Below are 19760 nucleotides of genomic sequence, written 5' to 3'. Positions count from 1 at the left end.
AGTATAGAGCAACTTCAGTTAAGACTCAAACAAACTTTATTGAAAACCTCACATAAAAATTACTCAAGAATTTCCATCAGCTAGAAACTATTTAGTTGTTTCAATAAAGTGGTAGAACTTTTTACCTCAAGTGTTATTTATAGTGAAACAATAGAAACAGTAAAGTATTGAATAATAATCACAATCTATTGAACATATGAAATAAATTTCAGTTAATCAACAACTCTTGTTTCCATTTTGAGCTATGTGCTTTGCTAATCATCCATTCATCGACCTTGGATAACCTCACGTGGGAATCCTGAAAACCACCCAATCAGAGCGAACTTTAGCACCTTGATACGTGCTTGCTAAATTTGGCCACTGTCTTTTGCTCTCACACGAGATAGACTACAGTGCGACATTTTGTCCAGAATATTTTCTATTTCCACCCACCCACCCAAAGCACTTGCTCGCTCATAGGTCTTCATAATAATATAGTTTGCCTAAGGGCTTTTCCAATCATTAAGGATATTTTGTAATACAACTTAAATTGTAGGACGACATCAGTTTTACCCCTAGGTTGTCATGTACACAATTAATAAAAACCCCTGGCATAACACGTAAACCTTGAGGGTTCAAGCACCGCTTTTAGTTGTATTTAATAGATGCGTTAATTGTTAAGATGAGCAATGGAACTCTTAGAACAAGCACCTCTTTTGAGGTTTCTTTGTGTACACTCGAATTAAACCTACCAAAACGAACATTTACAACTTTTAGAGCAATTACATACCACATTTGAGGTGGTTTCGACATGTCAATCTATTGAAGGATCTTTACGATTCTCAGAGACACTTAAGTATGTTACTTATCTGAACGAACTATAGAAACTAAGTACCTCGCTTAGGTTTGTTTATGTAGATTAGAACACTCTGCCAGTCCTGTAATAGATACTTGAGATCATAATTCACAATTTATACTTTTTTATATTTTTACCGTTCTTTGCAAGTTCTGTTTAGGTTGGTCAAATAAACACGGGAATGGGGATGAAGTGCTCCTCTCGTCACACTCTTGCCCCCATAGACTCGATTTTCGGAGGCCAACTCCCTCCAATTTTACCCCCTGGAGTTAGGTCAGTGGAGGCCCACTCCCTCCAGTCAGAGAGGAAGCCCACTCTCTCCTCTCTACCCAGGAATGTTTACAGTGGCCCTCAGTGAAGGCCTACTCCTTTTTCTCCATCCACTGTCTACATCTCCTTGGGCTGTAGGTTTTGTTTTCTTGACACTCCAGGGGTTCATGGGGCTAAACTATTAACTGAGCACTCTGTCACCCACTTACCCATTTTCAGGCCACACAAAGTTGTTGTTGTCCTTATTTTAAGAGAAGCAAGGGGAAGTTAATTAATTGATATAAACATAAATAACAATTATTAGCATAACCTCTAATGGACTATCAGGTAAACACGCTATGATTTTGTTTTCACAGGGGCCGTCCAGAAATTGAAAGGCGGAACTTGTAGAGCTGGTCATGATAAATCATTGAAAATGGTTTCGTGGAAAAAAAATAATCACCTTTTTCTACATTGGGATTACGGACATAGAAATATTTTGACCTTCTATGGTTGAATTTCTTTTCTTCATCATCAGCTAAACCTAATGCTTTAACAACAAAATAATGGCACTTATCATAAGCTGGAGCAGACATCGTTTCACTCAAATATCTGCATACGATGGTTACTGTAGTCAGACACAACAATTCGGCCATTACTTAGAATTGCCATTGACAATGGAGATTGGAATTCTCCTAAATTACCTCCTTTTGTTCCAAACTTGCCAAAAAACTTTCCATTTAGATGAAATACTTGTATTCTATTATTACCTAAATCACAGACCATCAGGTGTCCTGACTTGTTCACTGACAAACAACGTGCATTATTAAACTCCCCGTTCCTTCCGCCCTGTTTACCAAACTTGTACTGAAAGTTCCCATTCCTGTCGTAAACTTTCAGACAATGTTCTTTGTAGTCTGACACTATGAGATATCTATCACACTGAACACAGTGGATAGGAAAAGTAAAAGAACCCTGCCCACCTATCTTCATTAAAAACTTGCCTTCAGGAGAAAAGATCTTAATCACTTTGTTACCTGCATCAGCGACAATAACATTTTCATCACTGTCTACAGATAAGCCCCAAGGATTAGAGAGCTGAATATCAAGGCTTCCCTTCCCACCAAACGAACTTACGTACTCACCCTCCCCACTGAAAATCTGGATCCTAGCATTGCCACTGTCAGCCACGAAAATATTTCCATTTTTATGACATACTATTCCCCTTGGATTATTAAATTCCCCGTTTTTGTTACCTTCCCGACCAAAGGATCTTAAGTAATTTCCATCACTGCTGAAGATTTGAACTCTGTTGTTCCCATTATCAGTTACAGCTATCTCGTCCCGGGCATTCACTGCCACCCCCCAGGGATTATTAAACATTCCAACAGGCGTACCTTGTGTGCCAAAAGATAAAACAGGTCTGACCTGAAATAGCTGTCCTTTAACAGTGAAAGGACTGCCGAGAACATGTCCTCCGTTTACTTTTACTGTCACTTTGTATCTGCCTTGTTTGTTTGGGAAATAGCTGACTTTGTAGCTTCCATCTTTATTGTCATTTATTCGTATTCCCGTCGCGCATTCTCGTCCTTTTTCATCCCTGATCTCTACCGTTACACGGTCATGTTTGTTGTAGCACTGTCTTCCTTGTGCGTTTCTTGTCGTCATAACAAATTGTGCTTCACCTCCAACAGTTCCTTCTTCGAGTCCTTTGCCTTCAGCGATGCACTGACTTTGTTTTGTTTGGTGCAGAATTTCCAAAAAGCCAATTTCTTCGGTGTTGACAGTATTTAAGATTTTTTGATTTTCCGCGAAAGTTAAACGCACTAGAAGACCTGCAGAGTCATCATCAGTTGGCTCGGCTTGATCAACTCCTTCGAATGTGATCTCCAATGATTTCTTAACTTGTAAAACTTCAGCGTTTATACTGCGTGTTAAAAGTTTTTCAGCCTTTTCTAACGACGATTCTATGACCGCTGTTTGTTCCTGGATCTTGTTCTTACGCTTTGTCAGACTTTCAAGCGATTTGGTCGTTTGGTTTTCTACGAATGAGAAAATATTTTGTTTCTTCTCTTCAATGACGGCAATCAAATTGTCAACAATTTTTTGAACGTTTCTCTTCACGTCTTCGCCTTGTTGTATGAGCTTAGCGTAGTCTTCATCAAGCTGGCGAATAATGTTCATCTTTGCTTTTAAATTGTTCTTCTGTTTTTCAACCATAGATTTCATCTGAATCTTCTGTGTTTCTGCTTCTTCTTGGATTAAGTTCAATGTATGGCTTTTGTGGCCTAATGTGACACAAGTTTGGCAAACTGCCGTTTCACAGTCCTTGCAAAAGAATTTCAGTTCTTCCTCCGTATGTCCCTGTTTAGGACAAAACACAGGCCGCTTTAACACATCTTCATAGTCTTTGTCTTGAAAGTCTTTAAGCGCCAGAACACGGTGATCTTTATTGCTTCGCATGATGTTGTGTGCAGTTGCGCACGCTTGACAATAAAATATGCAACACTGGAAACAGTAAGAAGTCTCGGAGCTTTTTTTGTCGCAATTTCCACATGTTACTGGGCTGTTTCCGCATTCTTTTATTGCCAGCACATCAATCAAGCCATTGAGATAAAAACTGGTTGGAAGATCTTTCAGATCGCCACTTTCAGGTACTCTGCTAGCGGCTTGACATTTCGGGCATCTGATGGTGTCGCAGCCATGGCTCGTTCTATGCCATTGTTTCAAGCAGTGCAGACAGAAACTGTGTAAGCATGGCAGCTGTTTTGGATCGGTAAATATGTCGGAACACACCGAGCAAGACACTTCTTCACGAAGATTATGGAACAACGTTTTGATATCCATGTCGTGCTTAGGAAAAATGGAGCGAAGCGAGGTTTTTGCGAAACTCAACTCGAAACAAGGAAGGTTTAATTGCGACTTTCTTTTGTTTATAGCTCGTCTTGGAATCAGCTGTCTGCTATGATAATTTTCCCTTTGGCCAACCAATCATAGGACGTGTTTAGATAGTGATTCCAAAAATTGATGTGACAAATGTCTTTCAGACATGGATCGGAACAAAGAATTGCTGATTTCAAGTTCTGTTCACGTTGATGAGTTGACGAATGAAAGACTGTATAAAGTTTAGTCTGACAGCCTTTGTCTACGAACAGATTGTAGAACACCACGCATAATGCTATAGACTTTATGGGTTTACCGTGAATAGATACGGACTGGATCTATTTACCGGCTCAGTTTTTCATTCTCTTGTGTTGTAAGAAATTAAAGCGCGGGCTGAAAGCCGTACTTCTTAGCTTTTTTAACAAAACTAAATCGAGCTGCTGACGTAGTGATCATTATGGCACGAGTAAAGGGAATTTATATTTTAATAATCAAAATAAACGAGTAGGACTGTTTTTTCTTCTGCGCGTAGTGTTTTCTGAAAGAAACGGAAAACATGTTCCCTCTATTTCTACCGACATAGAAATCGAGAGCGAATAAGTTATTTTTTTAGTAGAATTCTAACTAAATTTCGTTCAAATAATGATTTCCAATAATTTCTTGACCTAGTGTTACACTTCATACTTCAGCAAAGTAGCGCAGATTGAAGTGTTATTTGAAACTTGCAGTCGTGCACGTGCTTATCGGTTCATTGAAAAATATCGAGGTTTTTAAGTCGCATGGTGGTCAGTTTCCTTCCTTTACAGTTCTTAAGAATTTAATTATCCAGAAATATTTCTAAATCTTCCTCGATGCTTTAGAGAAACTGAAACACGCAGTCATTATGTGGACGACCTCTGGCTACTGCACTGTAATGGCTGATAGTATACGAGTAGGTAAGCCAATCAGATTGAAGCATACTAAAACTGATTAGTATAAATCTACTAGCGTTCTATCACGTTCTCTGATTGGCTACGCTACTCACTATCTATTCTGTGATAGATACTGAGTAGCGTAGCAGTGTGCCCTTGTTAACAAAATGACGGCCGCTTCTTGGCATTTTCGAAGTGTCTGTGAAGATGATTTAGCTAAGGTTTTAGATGACTAGTAGATTTATACTAAAACAATTAGATTATTCGCTCTCGATCTCTCTGTGTGATAGGTGACTCGGGCTGCGCCCTAGTCAAATATCGCGCGATAGAAATCTCGAGCTCGTTTAACAAATTCACGTCAGTTTTTTATGCGTCTGTCCTCTTATTGATGATAAATTGCGTCATAACATTGTCAAAGTGGCTGTGGAATCACGAGCCGCAGGCGCACGGTTCCGCAGTAAACTTTCACAATGTTTTGACGAAATTTACCATCAATAAGAGGACAGACACATAAAAAACTAACGTCAATTTGTTTCTTACAATAACAAGACCCCAAAATGGTCAAATGCCGGGAAATAAACAAGAAGAAAAGACGTAGTAAACTTGCCATAAACAAAGATAGGTGAATTTTATTCAAACTGACGTGAACATTGTCAATAGCTTTTCTCACTCTTTGATTGACTACTTAAAAAAGGTCTTAAAAACTCACTGGTTAACAAGTTGATAGTTTGAAAGCTTAAATAAATTGAAATTTTATCTGTCTGTACTCTTATTGATGATAAAAATGAGCCAATCAGCGCACGAGAAATCAGACAGTTATTGTAAAATAGAAGAATTTACCAACTGACGGAACTGGTTGTGGATATTTTAAAATTTCAGAGCAGTTTTCACTAGCTTTGTTTTCTTTTTTCTCCAAATTTCTTCACAAATACCTTGATTGACCTGATTTTGAACTTGATTTTGAGCCCCAGTTTATAGACTCTTGAATGCGTTTTCGCGTACCTCCCCACCCTCACGTCCGCCGAATCACTCAGCAGAAAAACAAGCTCGTAATGTTGTTTGTGAGTTCATGCACGTAGTCTAACGTTATATAAAAAGCTTTAATTTATGATTGTCACCGCGCTTTTGAAAAACGTGAGGCAGACGTTTTAGGAAAAAAAGAGAAAAAAGCATTGCATTGCTACCGAAAAATGAATTACTTTATAAAGAATCTTTAATTTGACTGCAATCTTATTCAACAGTTGACCATTCACTGAATATCAAGCAATGATTTTGTTATAAAATACTCTAATTTTGACTTGTTTGATCTGCAGAAGCTACTGCTGATATTTTCCTTTACTTTATCGTGCGGTCTGTGTTATATTATCATTTTGAGGGGAATCTGAAGAGGTGAAATGGAAAGTGTAATTTGGATGGCATTTTTGTTTTTTTTTTCTCTAGAAAAAGGAGATTTGGACCACGGGGACTGGGAATAACAAACTAAGAATGAAAATTGGACTGGACTTCCGGCATAAAATAGCCTGAGATCTGGGCACAAATTGGGTTGAGGAATGGGATTTACAGTGTGCACCCTCTCTTCAAGCCGCCCTGTTAGGTTGCCTGTTTACAAAGGGCAAAGGCGAGACGAGCGTCTGATAGGTAGCCATAGGTTGACGTCTGCCAGGTCATTTACAAGTGCCGATGCATTATACTTTGTGATTTGTTAGTTGCTGTTTAAGAATTTAATTTATACCATTGAAAGGTTTTGCGCGGACTGCAATACTGATACATCTAGTATTTCATACACAAACTACACAGAAAAAAATGAAAAAGGAGTGCCGCAGCCCGCTTTCCGGATACCTGCCCGGTTGATACGGACACCCGCCCAGTTATGTGTACCTGCCTGGTTGATACGGTCACCGGCTCGGTTGATATGTACACCTGCCTGTTCGATACGGAAACCTGCCCAGTCGATACAGACACTTTCCCGGTTAATACATACACCCACCCGGTTAATACATACACCCACCCGGTTGATACATACACCTGCTCGGAGGGTACGGCCACTTACCTTGTTGTTACGGGAACCTGCCAGGTTGATACATAAACCTCCACATTTAATACGTATATCTGCCCGGTTGAAACGGTAGATACGCAGTCGGTCCGGTCACTTCCAGGATAATAAGTACACCTGCCGTTTGATACGGCCTCTTTCCGGGTTTTTGCGGACACTTGCACGGTTGATACGGTCACCTCGTTATTGAGGGTCCCTTTTGTGGTTCCTACGTGGTTTAACTGTTCCAGAGAATAAAATACAAAAATATTCTTGGGAGATCTCACGGTATATGAATATTGCAGCTTTTACGAATCTCTCAGACTACGATTAAGAAGAGTAGAGCAAGTTGGCTTTCCAGTTAGTTTTTGACCATTACGATGTTGTAGTTTTGTTTGACGGCGGCAAAAACTCATTTTAAACAGAGCACACTCCTTGTGTGATAGCAAACTCTTAGCGAAAAAATACACAGTGAATTACAAATTTAGTGCGACCTAAGCTGGAAGCACTTATAGGTTATTTCTGTTATTTTCTAAAATATTGTAAGACAGAGAATGCAGAAATGAAAAATAAATATATTTGACCGTAAAAAGACAGACCGGGGGCTTTATAATTGATTTTCATTGTACTTGTCCAAAAGTTTCCTTTTTGCCGTTCGTTGTAATCAAACTCTTTATTTTTCGCAGCGGGTTTTATTGACTTAGCTGTCCACCAACCTGTGTCCGGAACATTAAGAGAAAATTTATATGGCTTTCGTAAGACACGCTATCTCAAGGGGTTAAGGCTTGCATTTAACCAACAGAGCTTATTGTGTTTTGGTAGAGAAAAGTGAGGAATTTCAAGATTTTGAGTCCAAAAAGACCATTTTCTCGTCTCCTGCCAGTCAGGGCGTTGAAGGCAAAGCTCACGAGAAAATCAATTGAAAACGTGAAAATGAATCAAACAATAAAAAAGCTGGAGTAACACAAGTGATAAAAATTCCTCATCACCGTGTCTCTATCGCACAGACTATGTTTACTTATTTAAAGGCGCTTACTACGCGTTGCTTTTATGTGGTGCTGTTCTCTACATCATGGTTGTCTTTGTCATGGTTCGAAGTGGTAAGATACGGCAATATACGTATAGACGAATATACGAATATTTCAAGCTTTCTGATTTTCCATTTGTCTGTCACGCATCTACTGCTTCACTTGAGCGTTCCAATTTTTTGGAACATTCAATTCTCCAAGGGCAACTCTTCATCAAGCAAGGTTCTCGTGCTCATCGACTGCGCCTGCGCCGCGGCCATTTGCAACAGTTTGGTCGCGATCGCCTGGGACCGACACAGAAACGTCTTGCGGCTTTTTGATAACTTGGCGCCGAGACATTTGAAGACATATTTTAAACTGGTTGCTGCCATTTGGATTTACGCCTTTATAACGTCTGTTCCTTTATTTATAGCGTTAGGACACACTCTCAAGTAATTTGCTCTAAAGAGGACAACGGCACGGAAACTTGCAAAGAATATAGCTTCTTTGATTTGCCTTCAGATTGAAAAACCCAGCTATCCAAAACAATCTACTTTTTGCTGGCGTTTGTTATTCCTTTAATGTACATGTTCCTCACCTACACAAAGATTGCCGTTAGTTTGTGGAAAAGAAGCAAAAATGGAACAATGCACGGTGCAGTTGCCAAGTTTAAAGTGAAATCAACTCGTTTAATGGTCGTTGCAGTTCTTGGATTTGTCCTTTGCTGGGGGCTGACGTTTTGGGTGGAGTTACTGTATGCCACGGTCTATGGAGTTAGAAGTGTAAACAACTTCGCCCTTCGCATCTGGTGTTACCTAGCGCAGATGTCAAGCTCGTGCCTCAACCCTGCTATTTACGCATTTTTTAGCCCTGAATTTAGCAAACTTGTTTTCAAATTCTGTTGCCGCTGTTATACGGGATGTGGTTTTACCCGTTGTCGCCACCGTAGCCATGTAAATCAGGTGCAACCGACCATGTGAGTGGTTACCAAGCGACTAACAAACAGCTTCAGGCTCCGTCCACACCACGCCCAAAGAATTTGAAAACGGTGACGTCACTCTGAAAACGCATCAAATATCAGGGATATCACAGGATTATCGCGACGCCATCGTTTTTGAAAAGCTTTTCCGTCCACACGAAAATAAAACACCGGCGTTTTCAGATCACTCCGGTTTGAAAAGCGTTTTTGACGAGCTCCGTTTTCGTGACGGATTAGTGTGGACGGTAGGCCTAACCGTAGAAATAAAGCTGCGTTTTCAAATTTCTCCGGCGCACTAGAGTGGACGCTACAGAAAAGTACGTTGACATTAATTTCTCTAGGCAGCCACCTCATAAACGGACGCCTTGAGTTGATCTGTTTTGTTCTTCAGTCATTGCAATTGTCGTCGTTTTACTAGGGGTCGGGTAGCAGCTCTTGTAAGGTCTCACATGAATGGCTTGATACCCTTTAAGAGGATAATAGAACAAACAACAGAAACAATGCCCCCTAGCTCCAAAACAATAACAGCTGCTAACAAGCAAAATAATTAAGCACTTTGATAAGTTCCTGGGCACTCACGCATTATTCACTGAAATGCCAATACATGTAACTCAAGAACATCTCGACAGATATTTTCAGGCGCAAATAGCAAAACAAACCTAAGAACGGCCAGGCTTTTTCTCGCACAAAATGTTTCAGATATTGCTATTACTATGCACAATATTATCTCTTGTCCGAAATCAATAATAATTACAAATCAATCTTGCGTTATACGCTAGAACTGTTAATTTTGAATTGACGTAATTTAGTTGAAGTCTTCACCTATTGCTGTATTACGAAACAAATGTCATGTTAATGTTACTAGAAAGCCAGACGTTTTGAAAAATATGCAACAGCATGCAAAATAATAGTTGTACACAAGTCATATATACAAAGTATAAAGCAACTACAGTTAAGACTCAAACAAACTTTATTGAAAACCTCACATAAAAATTACTCAAGTATTTCCAGCAGCTGGAAACTATTTAGTTCTGTCAATAAAAAGGTAGAACTTTTTTTTCTCAAATGTTATGTTTAGGAAAACAATAGAAACAAAACTAACGATTATTAGCATAACCTCCAATCGACTATCAGCTGGACTATCAGGTAAACACGCGATGATATTATTTTCACAGGGGCCGTTCATAGATTGATAGACGGAGCTTGTAGAGCTGGTCATGATAAATCTTTGAAAATGGCTTCGTGGAGTTTCTGTAATAAAAACTATTTTCTGTATGATAGATCTGTCAGTAGGTTACGCTAAGTTTTACCACAATTGCTACTAATCTGGCTAATTTGCCGTTGTCGATAAGAGTCCAGACAAGCTACTCGCGTCAATGTGTCACGCTTTTGGTCAAGCGCCTCGTGAGTCCACGACACTTTGACCACTGCGATGACGCACAACGTTGTCGATAAGAGTACAGATAACGCTAAACCACATTCGATTTGTTAATTACACAAATTAAATTACCCTCACCGGGCTATGTTACTTCTTATACAAGGTAAAATGCTTTTGTACACTAAATCAAATCTTCAGATGCATCACTGTAGAATATTCGTATGATTTTAATTTACCATTTTTAGCTCAAACTTCAATGGTACATTCACAGGCCTTGAATACCTCTCTACAAAAATATTACTAAAATTGGTTAAACAAAATCACCATTCATACATCAACTTATTGATCAAGCTGAGAAATTTGGAAAATCAAACAATTGACTAATTAAATACAATCCTTATAAAAGATTGCTTGTCAATTACCAAATGAAGAGTATAGCAAAATCATAAATGTTGTGATGGCTGATATGTTTGAAATAAAAAATGTTATTCTGGCGGTTTAAGAGGAGAATATTAACTTTGTGTACTAGTTCAAAATCACAACTTGGAATATTAACTTTTTGAAATAATGTATACTTGTCATAAAATTGATTGGAACTCGCGCATATTTTCATCCATCTGCACTGCTTAGAAAAAGACCACAATTCTCATTTTCCTACACTGTACGTTTTAATGTAAAATTCACAAAATAATCGCATTTCTCTAAATTGGAATTACGGACATAGTAATATTTTGTCCTTCTGTGGTTGAATTTCTTCTCTTCATCATCATCAGCTAAACCTAATGCTTTAACAACAAAATAATAACACTTATCATAAGTTGGAGGAGACATCGTTTCACTCAAATATCTGCATACGATGGTTATCGAAGTCAGACACAACAATTCGGCCATTACTTAGAACTGCCACAGACCATTGAGATTGGAATTCTCCTAAATTACTGCCCTTTGTTCCAAACTTGCCAACAAACTTTCCATTTAGTTGAAATACTTGTATTCTATGATTACCTGTATCACAGACCATCAGGTGTCCTGTGTTGTTCGCTGAGAAACAACGTGGATTATTAAACTCCCCGTCCCCTCCACCCTGTTTTCCAAACTTGTACCGAAAGTTCCCATTCCTGTCGTAAACTTTCAGACAATGTTTACTGTAGTCTGACACTATGAGATATCTATCACACTGAACACAGTGGATAGGAAAAGTAAAAGAACCCTGCCCACCTATCTTCATTAGAAACTTGCCATCAGGAGAAAAGATCTTAATCAGTTTGTTACCTGTATCAACAACAATGATATTTCCATCACTGTCTACAGATAAACCACAAGGATTAGAGAGCTGGCTATCAAGGCTTCCTTTCCCACCAAACATACCCTCGTACTTGCCCTCCCCACTGAAAATCTGGATCCTAGAATTACCACCGTCAACCACGAAAATATTTCCATTCTTATGAAATGCTATTCCCCTTGGATATACAAATTCTCCGTTTTTGTTACCTTCCCGACCAAAGGATCTTAAGTAATTTCCATCACTACTGAAGATTTGAACTCTGTGGTTCCAACTATCAGTTACGGCTATCTCGTCCCTGGCATTCACTGCCACCCCCCAGGGATGGTTAAACATTCCGACAGACGAATTAGGTTTTCCAAAAGTTAAGACAGGTCTGACCTGAAATAGCTTTCCTTCAACGGTGAAAGGACTGCCGAGAACATGTCCTCCATTTACTTTTACTGTCACTTTGTATCTGCCTTGATCTTTGGGTGAATAGCTAACCTTGTAGCTTCCACCCTTATTGTCATTTATTCGTACTTCCGTCGCGCATTCTCGTCCTTGTTGATCCCTGATATCTACTGTTACACGGTCATGTTTGTAATAACACTGTCTTCCTTGAGCGTTTCTTGTCGTCAGAGCAAATTGTGCTTCACCTCCAACAGTTCCTTCCTCGAGTCCCTTGCCTATAGCGATGCACTGACTTGCTTTTGTTTGGTGCAGAATTTCCAAAGAACCAATTTCTTCGGTGTTGACAGTATTTAAGATTTTTTGATTTTCCGCGAAAGTTAAACGCACTAGAAGACCTTCAGGATCACCACCAATTGGCTTGGTTTGATCAACTCCTGCGAAGATTGTCTCCAATGATTTCTTGACTTGTACAACTTCAGCGTTTATACTTCGCGTTAAAAGTTTTTCAGCCTTTTCTAGCGACGATTCTACGACCGTTATTTGTGCCTCGATCTTGGTCTTACGCTTTGTGAGACTTTCTAGCGACTTGGTTGTTTGATTATCCACGGCTGAGAAAATACTTCGTTTCTTCTCTTCAATGACGGCAATCAAATAGTCAACAGTGTTTTGAACATCTCTCTTCACGTCTTCGCCTTGTTGTATGAGCTTAGCGTAGTCTTCATCAAGTCGACGAATGATGTTCATCTTTGCTTTTAAATTGTTCCTCTGTGTTTCAACCATTGATTTCATCTGAATCTTCTGTGTTTCTGCTTCTTCTTGGATTAAGTTCATTGTATGGCTTTTGTGGCCTAATGTGACACAAGTTTGGCAAACTGCCGTTTCACAGTCCTTGCAAAAGAATTTCAGTTCTTCTTCCGCATGTCCCTGTTTAGGACAAAACACAGGCCGATTTAGCACGTCTTCATAATCCTTGTCTTGAAAGTCTTTAAGCGCCAGAACACGGTGATCTTTATTGCGTCGCATGATGTTGTGGGCAGTTACGCACTCTTGACAATAAAATATGCAACAATGGAAACAGTAAGAAGTCTCGGAGCTTTTTTTGTCGCAATTTCCACATCTTACTGGGCTGTTTCTGCACTCTTTTATTGCCAGCACATCAATCAAGCCATTGAGATAAAAACTGGTTGGAAGATCTTTGAGATCGCCACTTTCAGGCACTCTGCTAACGGCTTGACATTTTGGGCATCTGATGGTGTCGCAGCCATGGCTCGTCCTATGCCATTGTTTCAAGCAGTGCAGACAGAAACTGTGTAAGCATGGCAGATGTTTTGGATCGGTAAATATGTCGGAACACACCGAGCAAGACACTTCTTCGCGGAGATTATGAAGCAACGTTTTGATATCCATGTCGTGTTCAGAAACAAGCGAGGAAAACAAGGGTTTCGTGGAACTCAACTCGAAACAATGAAGTCTTGTGACTTTCTTATTTTAGCTCTTCTTGGAATCGGTTGTTTGTGAATAATCTTTTCCGTTGTGCGAACCAATCATAGTGGAACATTGTTGGATACTGAATCTCAGGAATGTGACCTGAAGAACCCATTTTAACTCTCGCTGATAAATGTCACTCAAACACGGATCAGAACAAAGGATTACTGACTTTAAAAGCCTCTTTTAAATAAATAATTGATTTCATGCACGAAAAATTGTATCGTGTATCGTACTTTAGACTGTAGTCGTTAACTAGCGACAGACTGCAAGAAAGCGCTCCCCGCCCGCAGGGGGGCGTCTCTTATATGAGCTATATAGCTTTGTGGGGCCCCAAAGGGTATGGTTTTTCAGCCGTTTTGGTCATAAATAGGGTATCGATTTTTGCCATTTTGGTCATAAATAGGGTATTGTTTTTGCACTCTAGCTTTGATGTGGATATGTTTTTAAGAAGAAGCCACTTTTTCGTCATTATCGAAAAGAAAAACAACAAAAGCCCTTCACAAATTATGTTTACGATAATTTAACATTGGTCTGAACTAAGGAACTAATTATAACGCAGGTCTGAAACACGGTTTTGATTTAAGGGTCAGGTCATCAATAGGGTAAGGGTATTGGGAAGCGGGCTGCACACCCCCACCCAATTTTTCTGGGAATACCCCCCCGGGGAAAGCCCACATTATTTTGTAGAGTTGATAGATTTACGGTGGATAAGAGAACGGATATCTTACTATCTTTTGTCTTGTTTTGTGCCTTCAGTTAGAAAATATTCTGTAGGAAAGATCGAAAGCGATCGATCGCTTTGAAACTCCATACTTCGAGCTGTTGATATGAAGATGACACGAGCAAAGAGAATTTACGTTTTGATAATCAAAATAAGCGAGTGATTTTGTCCCTTTATTGCGCAGGGCATTGCGCAGTGTTTTTAGAAAGTGTTTTCAACCGTTTTTTTAAGAAAAACTTGTAAAAGTTTTGGCCGGAGAACTCGAAAAAGCTTTGGAACTACTCGCTTTCGGTTCGTGTTCCCTCAGCATCTCTCGTTCTCCCAAACTTCCCGTTATGTTTCTATTTTTAGTCGAAGTATTACAGCAAGTTGTGTTTGTTTCTGTCTGGATGGCTTTACATTTGATTCAAAATTCATGTTCTTACCGTAAAATATCGTCATTCCCGGCATATTTCGTTGAGACTTCTGTATTTTTTGGATTCGCCTCTAAGTTCTCTACACAGACACTTCGGAAACAGAAAAAAGCGGCGGACATTCTGTTAACAACCGCACACTCCTAGGCTATTCACTATCTACTTAACAATTACATAATGAGCTCGAAATTTCTATGAGATGGTAGTTACCCCCGCGGAAATTTGATGTACTTAAAATAAATATTTGCCCGAGAGGCGAAGCTATGCTAGTTTTAAGAACAACAAATTTCTAAGGGGCAACCATCTGACCGATAGTTCCGAGACATAAACACTTTATTGTCTTTATTTTTCACCATTAAATTTTCTTCCGCTGGCCAGTTCAAAGATCATATTGAATTATTTTCACGGAAGAGTACTATCCACCAGGGTATTTTCCTCGGACGTGCACTATGGGCTGCATTATAGGAGGGTTTCAATGGGGTAGTGGTTTTTACGGCTAACGGTTAAATTTCAAGTATTTATACGCCTAACAGTTAAAGAAGATCTGACACGTTCACTTTTGTTCGTGAAATTAACGGCTTGTCCATGGAGGGGAAGTTTATGGTTTCGTTTGATGTGGAAAGTTTGTTTACCAACATTCCTTTGAGTGAATGTATAGACCTGGCGGTCGACTACATTACCAAAGACAACCCTGGCATCAAACTAAGCACTTCTGACCTGAAAAGACTTTTCCTATTTGCCACCGCTGAAACCCATTTCATTTTCAAGGGCACATATTACGATCAGGTTGATGGTGTAGCCATGGGTTCCCCCTAGCCCCCGTTCTTGCTAATCTTTTCATGGGTCACCACGAGAAGATCTTGGTGGAACAGTACAGGGATTCCCAGGTTCCACCTTGTCACCCACAGAGGGATCACATGAGATAGCATTGCGCCTGCGTGAACTCAGTGCGTTGTTGCCTTCGTTGTGAACGGTTGTCTTTTCTGTCCTGCGAAAACTTGGTTTTTGCCACACACAATGCCGCCTGATTCGCCTACTAAAACATCGAAAGAAATTCATGTAGAGATACACCCGGTACCAGGAGAGAGACCTTCCAAGTCTTCGAGACGCGGCAATGATAAAGACGGGAAAAAGGTCATAATTGACTCCCGTCAACACGATGAAGACATGGCAAGCGCTCAGATCAGTGCTTTGCAAAAATCTATGGAACAAGGCTTTTCCCTGATGGCCGAGTCGTTGACCACGGCCCTAACACAAACCCTTGAGAGGTATGTGTGTGAGGAGGTCACCGAGGGTGACTTAAACGACAATAACTTGTCAAACCCCTCACAAGACAAACCCAGCCAGAAGGCGGGAAAATCGTCTTCACCGAGGGAGCAGATGGATGTTGATGCCTCGGTCAATGACCTTTTGTCTGATGCCAAAGAACATGGCAATGGAAAGCAACATGAAGTCGACGAATCAGTGGGAGACTTCCTCAAAACTGTTCAAAATGACCTGAAGTCGGAGGAGACGGGACCTCCCATCCATGAAGAGCTCGCTAAAATTGTGACGCGTCTCGTGCGAGACGGCATGTTAGAAGAACGGCTGCAGGAGAAGATAAACAAATATCCGCAGCCGGAAAACTGTGAAGGTTTGACGAAAGTTCGAGTTAACCAACTGATTTGGGATAACCTCAGCTCCACCATCAGGTCGCAAGACTTGAAATTCCACACCCAACCTTGGTATCCAAAGCTGATGAGTCTTTTGGTCGACAAGCCCAGACTGTTACCAGTGACAAGAGGGACATTGTATCTTCCAAGCAAGCCCAGTCAACCACATCCCATGGAGGGCAAACTGAAACTAATTGCATGCAAGTTATCGGGGAATCCCTTACGGAGCAAGGCATTTCTGCAGAAGCTACCAAGATTATCCTCAAGTCGTGGAGGAAAGGCACATCTAAACAGTACCAATCCTACTACAAAAAATGGCTTGACTTCTGTCATAGAAAACAGATTAGTACAGTTCGTCCCTCTTTAGCCCAAGTCATAGAGTTTCTACTGACTTTATTTAACAGTGGTCTTAGTTATAGTAGCCTTAATACTGCTCGTTCAGCACTTTCTTCAATACTCCCTTCAATAGATGGTATCCCAGTTGGGCAACATCCTTTAGTTATTAGGTTTCTAAAGGGAGTATTTGAATCTCGTCCAGCGATGCCTCGTTATACAGCAGTTTGGGATGTAAACCAAGTTCTTGATTACTTAAAGACTTTGTCCCCTGTTAATGAGATTTCTCTCAAGAGTTTAACTCTGAAGCTCACAATGTTATTAGCTCTAGTCACTGCTCAAAGGGGGCAATCCCTTCTTTTTCTCAATGTGGACAGCATGATAGATTCTGGCTCCTCTATAGTGTTCAGACTTCAAGAGCATGTTAAACAGTCCAAACCAGGGTCCAAGGGTATGGTGATTGAACTTAAATCATTCACAGATCCAAGACTTTGTGTTGTGACCACTCTTAAGGAGTATTTGACAACAACAAAGTTTGCAAGGGAGACTCGTTCATGTAGTCCACTGTTGCTAAGTTATGTTAAACCGTACGGTCCAGTGTCTAGAGACACGATTAGTCGTTGGGTTAAGTTTGTATTACAAAGTTCAGGCATTGATGTTAACATTTTCAAGCCTCATAGCACAAGGTCAGCTTCAACTTCTAAGGCAAAGCTGAGTGATGTTCCATTAGCAGATATTCTTGACAAGGCTGGATGGAAGTCAGAATCCACCTTTGCTAAATTCTATGACAAAAAGATTGTGGAAGACATGTTTGCCAATAAAGTTTTGCAGTAATATGTTCACTTGTGTGAAATTATTTACTACTAGCCTGTGCATCTGTCTTTGAAGTCTCATGTGATCCCTCTGTGGGTGACAAGGTGGAATACAGAAGTTGAACGAGACTTACCGGAAGTTGAAGTTCGACTGGGATTCCACCTTTGTCACCATACACAGAGGGATTACATGCCCTCCCTTGGACCCACCCTGTTACCTACTTCCTACGATGCACATGGCTAGTGCTTTAAAGACTGAGTTCACGCAGGCGCAATGCTATCTCATGTAATCCCTCTGTGTATGGTGACAAAGGTGGAATCCCAGTCGAACTTCAACTTCCGGTAAGTCTCGTTCAACTTCTGTATTTTATTTTACCGTCATTATGTGGACGACACTTTTTGCCTTTTCAACTCGGAACGGAATGCTGACCTTTTCTTTAATTTCATTAACAATCAACATCCTAATTTTCATTTCACTATGGAGAGGGAAAGTAACCAGATTCTTCCTTTTCTTGATGTGCTATTAAACAATAAATCCCCACAATTCCCTGTCACCACCGTATACCGCAAAAAGACCTTCACGGGCTTGCTTACCAATTTTAAGCTTTACACCCCTTTGCTACAAAATGGGGCTGGTTAAAACGCTCATTGACAGGACCTTTAAGATCAACAACACGTGATTGGGTTTTCACAATGATATTCAGAATTTGTTTACTATTTTGCGTAAAAATCTCTATCCCGATCATGTATTAGACGTGTTACTCCACCGTTATGTCACGAGAGCAGTAGTAGGGAACGACACACGACCTTCAACAGGTGTCGAGAAACAGGAGTTGCCCAAGCGCTATTTCAAGATGCCCTACATCGGGCATTTTTCGGGTGTTGCACAACAAAGGGTGCGCAAGCTAATCAATCGATTCTGCAAACCCATCGACATCAAATTTGTTTATTCTACCTTTAAAATTAAGAACTTGTTCAACGTGAAAGATCCTCTCCCTGACAGGCTCCGTACGCGCATCGTGTACAAATTTTCTTGTGCAAGCTGTAATGCTTGTTACGTTGGCGAAACAAGCCGACATTTCTCCACGCGCGTGCACGAGCACTTGTCATTGGACAGATCTTCTCACGTTTATAAGCATTTGCAGGCTTCAGAGTCGTGCCGTACCTCTTGTAACTTAGACTGCTTCAAGATCTTAGACTCTGCACCTATTAAGTACCAAGTTAAGCTTAAGGAGTCTATGTACATCAAGTGGGAAAAGCCTGACCTTAATCAACAGGTCAAACACATCAATTTGACGCTTTCCTTATAGCTGCACGCGCACGCGCATCTTTTTATTTCCGTTAACTTCGAAATTTATCTAGCGTATTGTTTTTCAACGCAATGTAACGTATGATTTGTAACAGGCACGTTTTAAATCACTGTAAACTTTCATAACCGTCACACTGACGATGACGGATGTAACGTCGAAACATGTTTGTGAAAATTAAAAAAGTCGTATTATTTTTGTAAATTTCTATATTTTTGCTGCTCTCTCGACCTTTTGGAATAATAATTAACTGGAAATGGTGTGGAGCATGGCAAAATCATGAAAAGTATAGGGAACATTCTCGGTTGACAAAAAATGGAATTTCTCTGATCCATCAATACATATCAGTGCTGTACTTCGGGACGTAGAAATTTTTAACTTTTAACTTCTAGAAATGAAACAATTGTATGTGGAATTATATTTGCCTGGATGTGGTTAGGCGTTATAAACATGTTGTTCCTGTTGTTCTTTCTTTGAGTCAAATAATGATTACCAGGATTTTTGATGAGGTTTACCGTTTTACACCCTTGTACCTTTGACTGCCAAAATTTTCACTAAAATGCCGTTTTTGACTGGTAAATCAGTTTTTTGGCTGCCATGACGCAAAATAGACCTTAATTTTTGCTGAAAAAGCTATTTTCTTTTACCAAAAAGATAGATTTCCCCAAGATTAGGTACCAAAATGTGTAATACTTCAATTTGGCGTACGCGCATAAGCCAAAATTTTGGACCGGATTGTTTTTTTTCTTTCTTTTTTGCCATTGCCCGTTCCGAATTTTTTTCCTTGCCCCTTTGCTTTCTTTTTTCTCGGCCCTTTCACCCTCGCTACCTCGTACGTTTCATATTCTTTCTGGCTGCCATAAAAAAAATGGGTGTTAATTATGGGCAAAGCCCGGAAATGGGACCCTGTTCAATTATACGTATAATGGGCCATTTTACCACCATTTTTACATTAAAACTGATAACGTTGTTTTTCAATTTGCTATCTTAGAATGCCGTCGATATCCAAAACCGTGTGTTGCGCGGATAGATCTATCCTAGCTCTACTATCTGCTTATCAAGAATATCTGGTGACATTTAAATTG

At 40.0% G+C, this 19760-nt stretch overlaps 4 protein-coding genes and 2 pseudogenes across 4 annotated transcripts; 4 read left to right on the top strand and 2 right to left on the bottom strand.

Annotated features, from left to right (window-relative positions):
* Positions 1–18: 18 nt before the first annotated feature.
* On the bottom strand, positions 19–4433 carry LOC110048917 (E3 ubiquitin-protein ligase TRIM45-like). Its single transcript, XM_089287977.1, has one exon. It carries the CDS (start codon positions 3929–3931, stop codon positions 1685–1687), a length of 2247 nt encoding a protein of 748 aa, XP_089144103.1. The 5' UTR covers positions 3932–4433; the 3' UTR covers positions 19–1684.
* A 3386-nt stretch (positions 4434–7819) lies between these two features.
* LOC149113160 (neuropeptide Y receptor type 1-like) lies at positions 7820–9421 on the top strand (annotated as a pseudogene).
* Positions 9422–9848: 427 nt separating this feature from the next.
* Positions 9849–13592, bottom strand: LOC110048918 (E3 ubiquitin-protein ligase TRIM45-like). Its single transcript, XM_089287976.1, has one exon. It carries the CDS (start codon positions 13354–13356, stop codon positions 11110–11112), a length of 2247 nt encoding a protein of 748 aa, XP_089144102.1. The 5' UTR covers positions 13357–13592; the 3' UTR covers positions 9849–11109.
* Positions 13593–14974: 1382 nt separating this feature from the next.
* Positions 14975–17398, top strand: LOC149113158 (uncharacterized). The gene has a single exon (XM_089287974.1). The coding sequence runs from the start codon at positions 15589–15591 to the stop codon at positions 16588–16590; it is 1002 nt and encodes a 333-aa protein (XP_089144100.1). The 5' UTR covers positions 14975–15588; the 3' UTR covers positions 16591–17398.
* Positions 16764–17398, top strand: LOC149113159 (uncharacterized). The gene has a single exon (XM_089287975.1). It carries the CDS (start codon positions 16764–16766, stop codon positions 17388–17390), a length of 627 nt encoding a protein of 208 aa, XP_089144101.1. The 3' UTR covers positions 17391–17398.
* A 160-nt stretch (positions 17399–17558) lies between these two features.
* Positions 17559–18821, top strand: LOC149113157 (uncharacterized; annotated as a pseudogene).
* The last annotated feature ends 939 nt before the right edge of the window (positions 18822–19760 follow it).

This window comes from Orbicella faveolata, unplaced genomic scaffold (genome assembly GCF_042242905.1).
Source record: "Orbicella faveolata isolate gen_17 unplaced genomic scaffold, um_ofav_v1 contig_15, whole genome shotgun sequence".
In the NCBI taxonomy this organism is placed as follows: domain Eukaryota; kingdom Metazoa; phylum Cnidaria; class Anthozoa; order Scleractinia; family Merulinidae; genus Orbicella; species Orbicella faveolata.
Note: the sequence above shows the minus strand (reverse complement) of the source record. Positions and strands in the feature narration are given on the sequence as shown.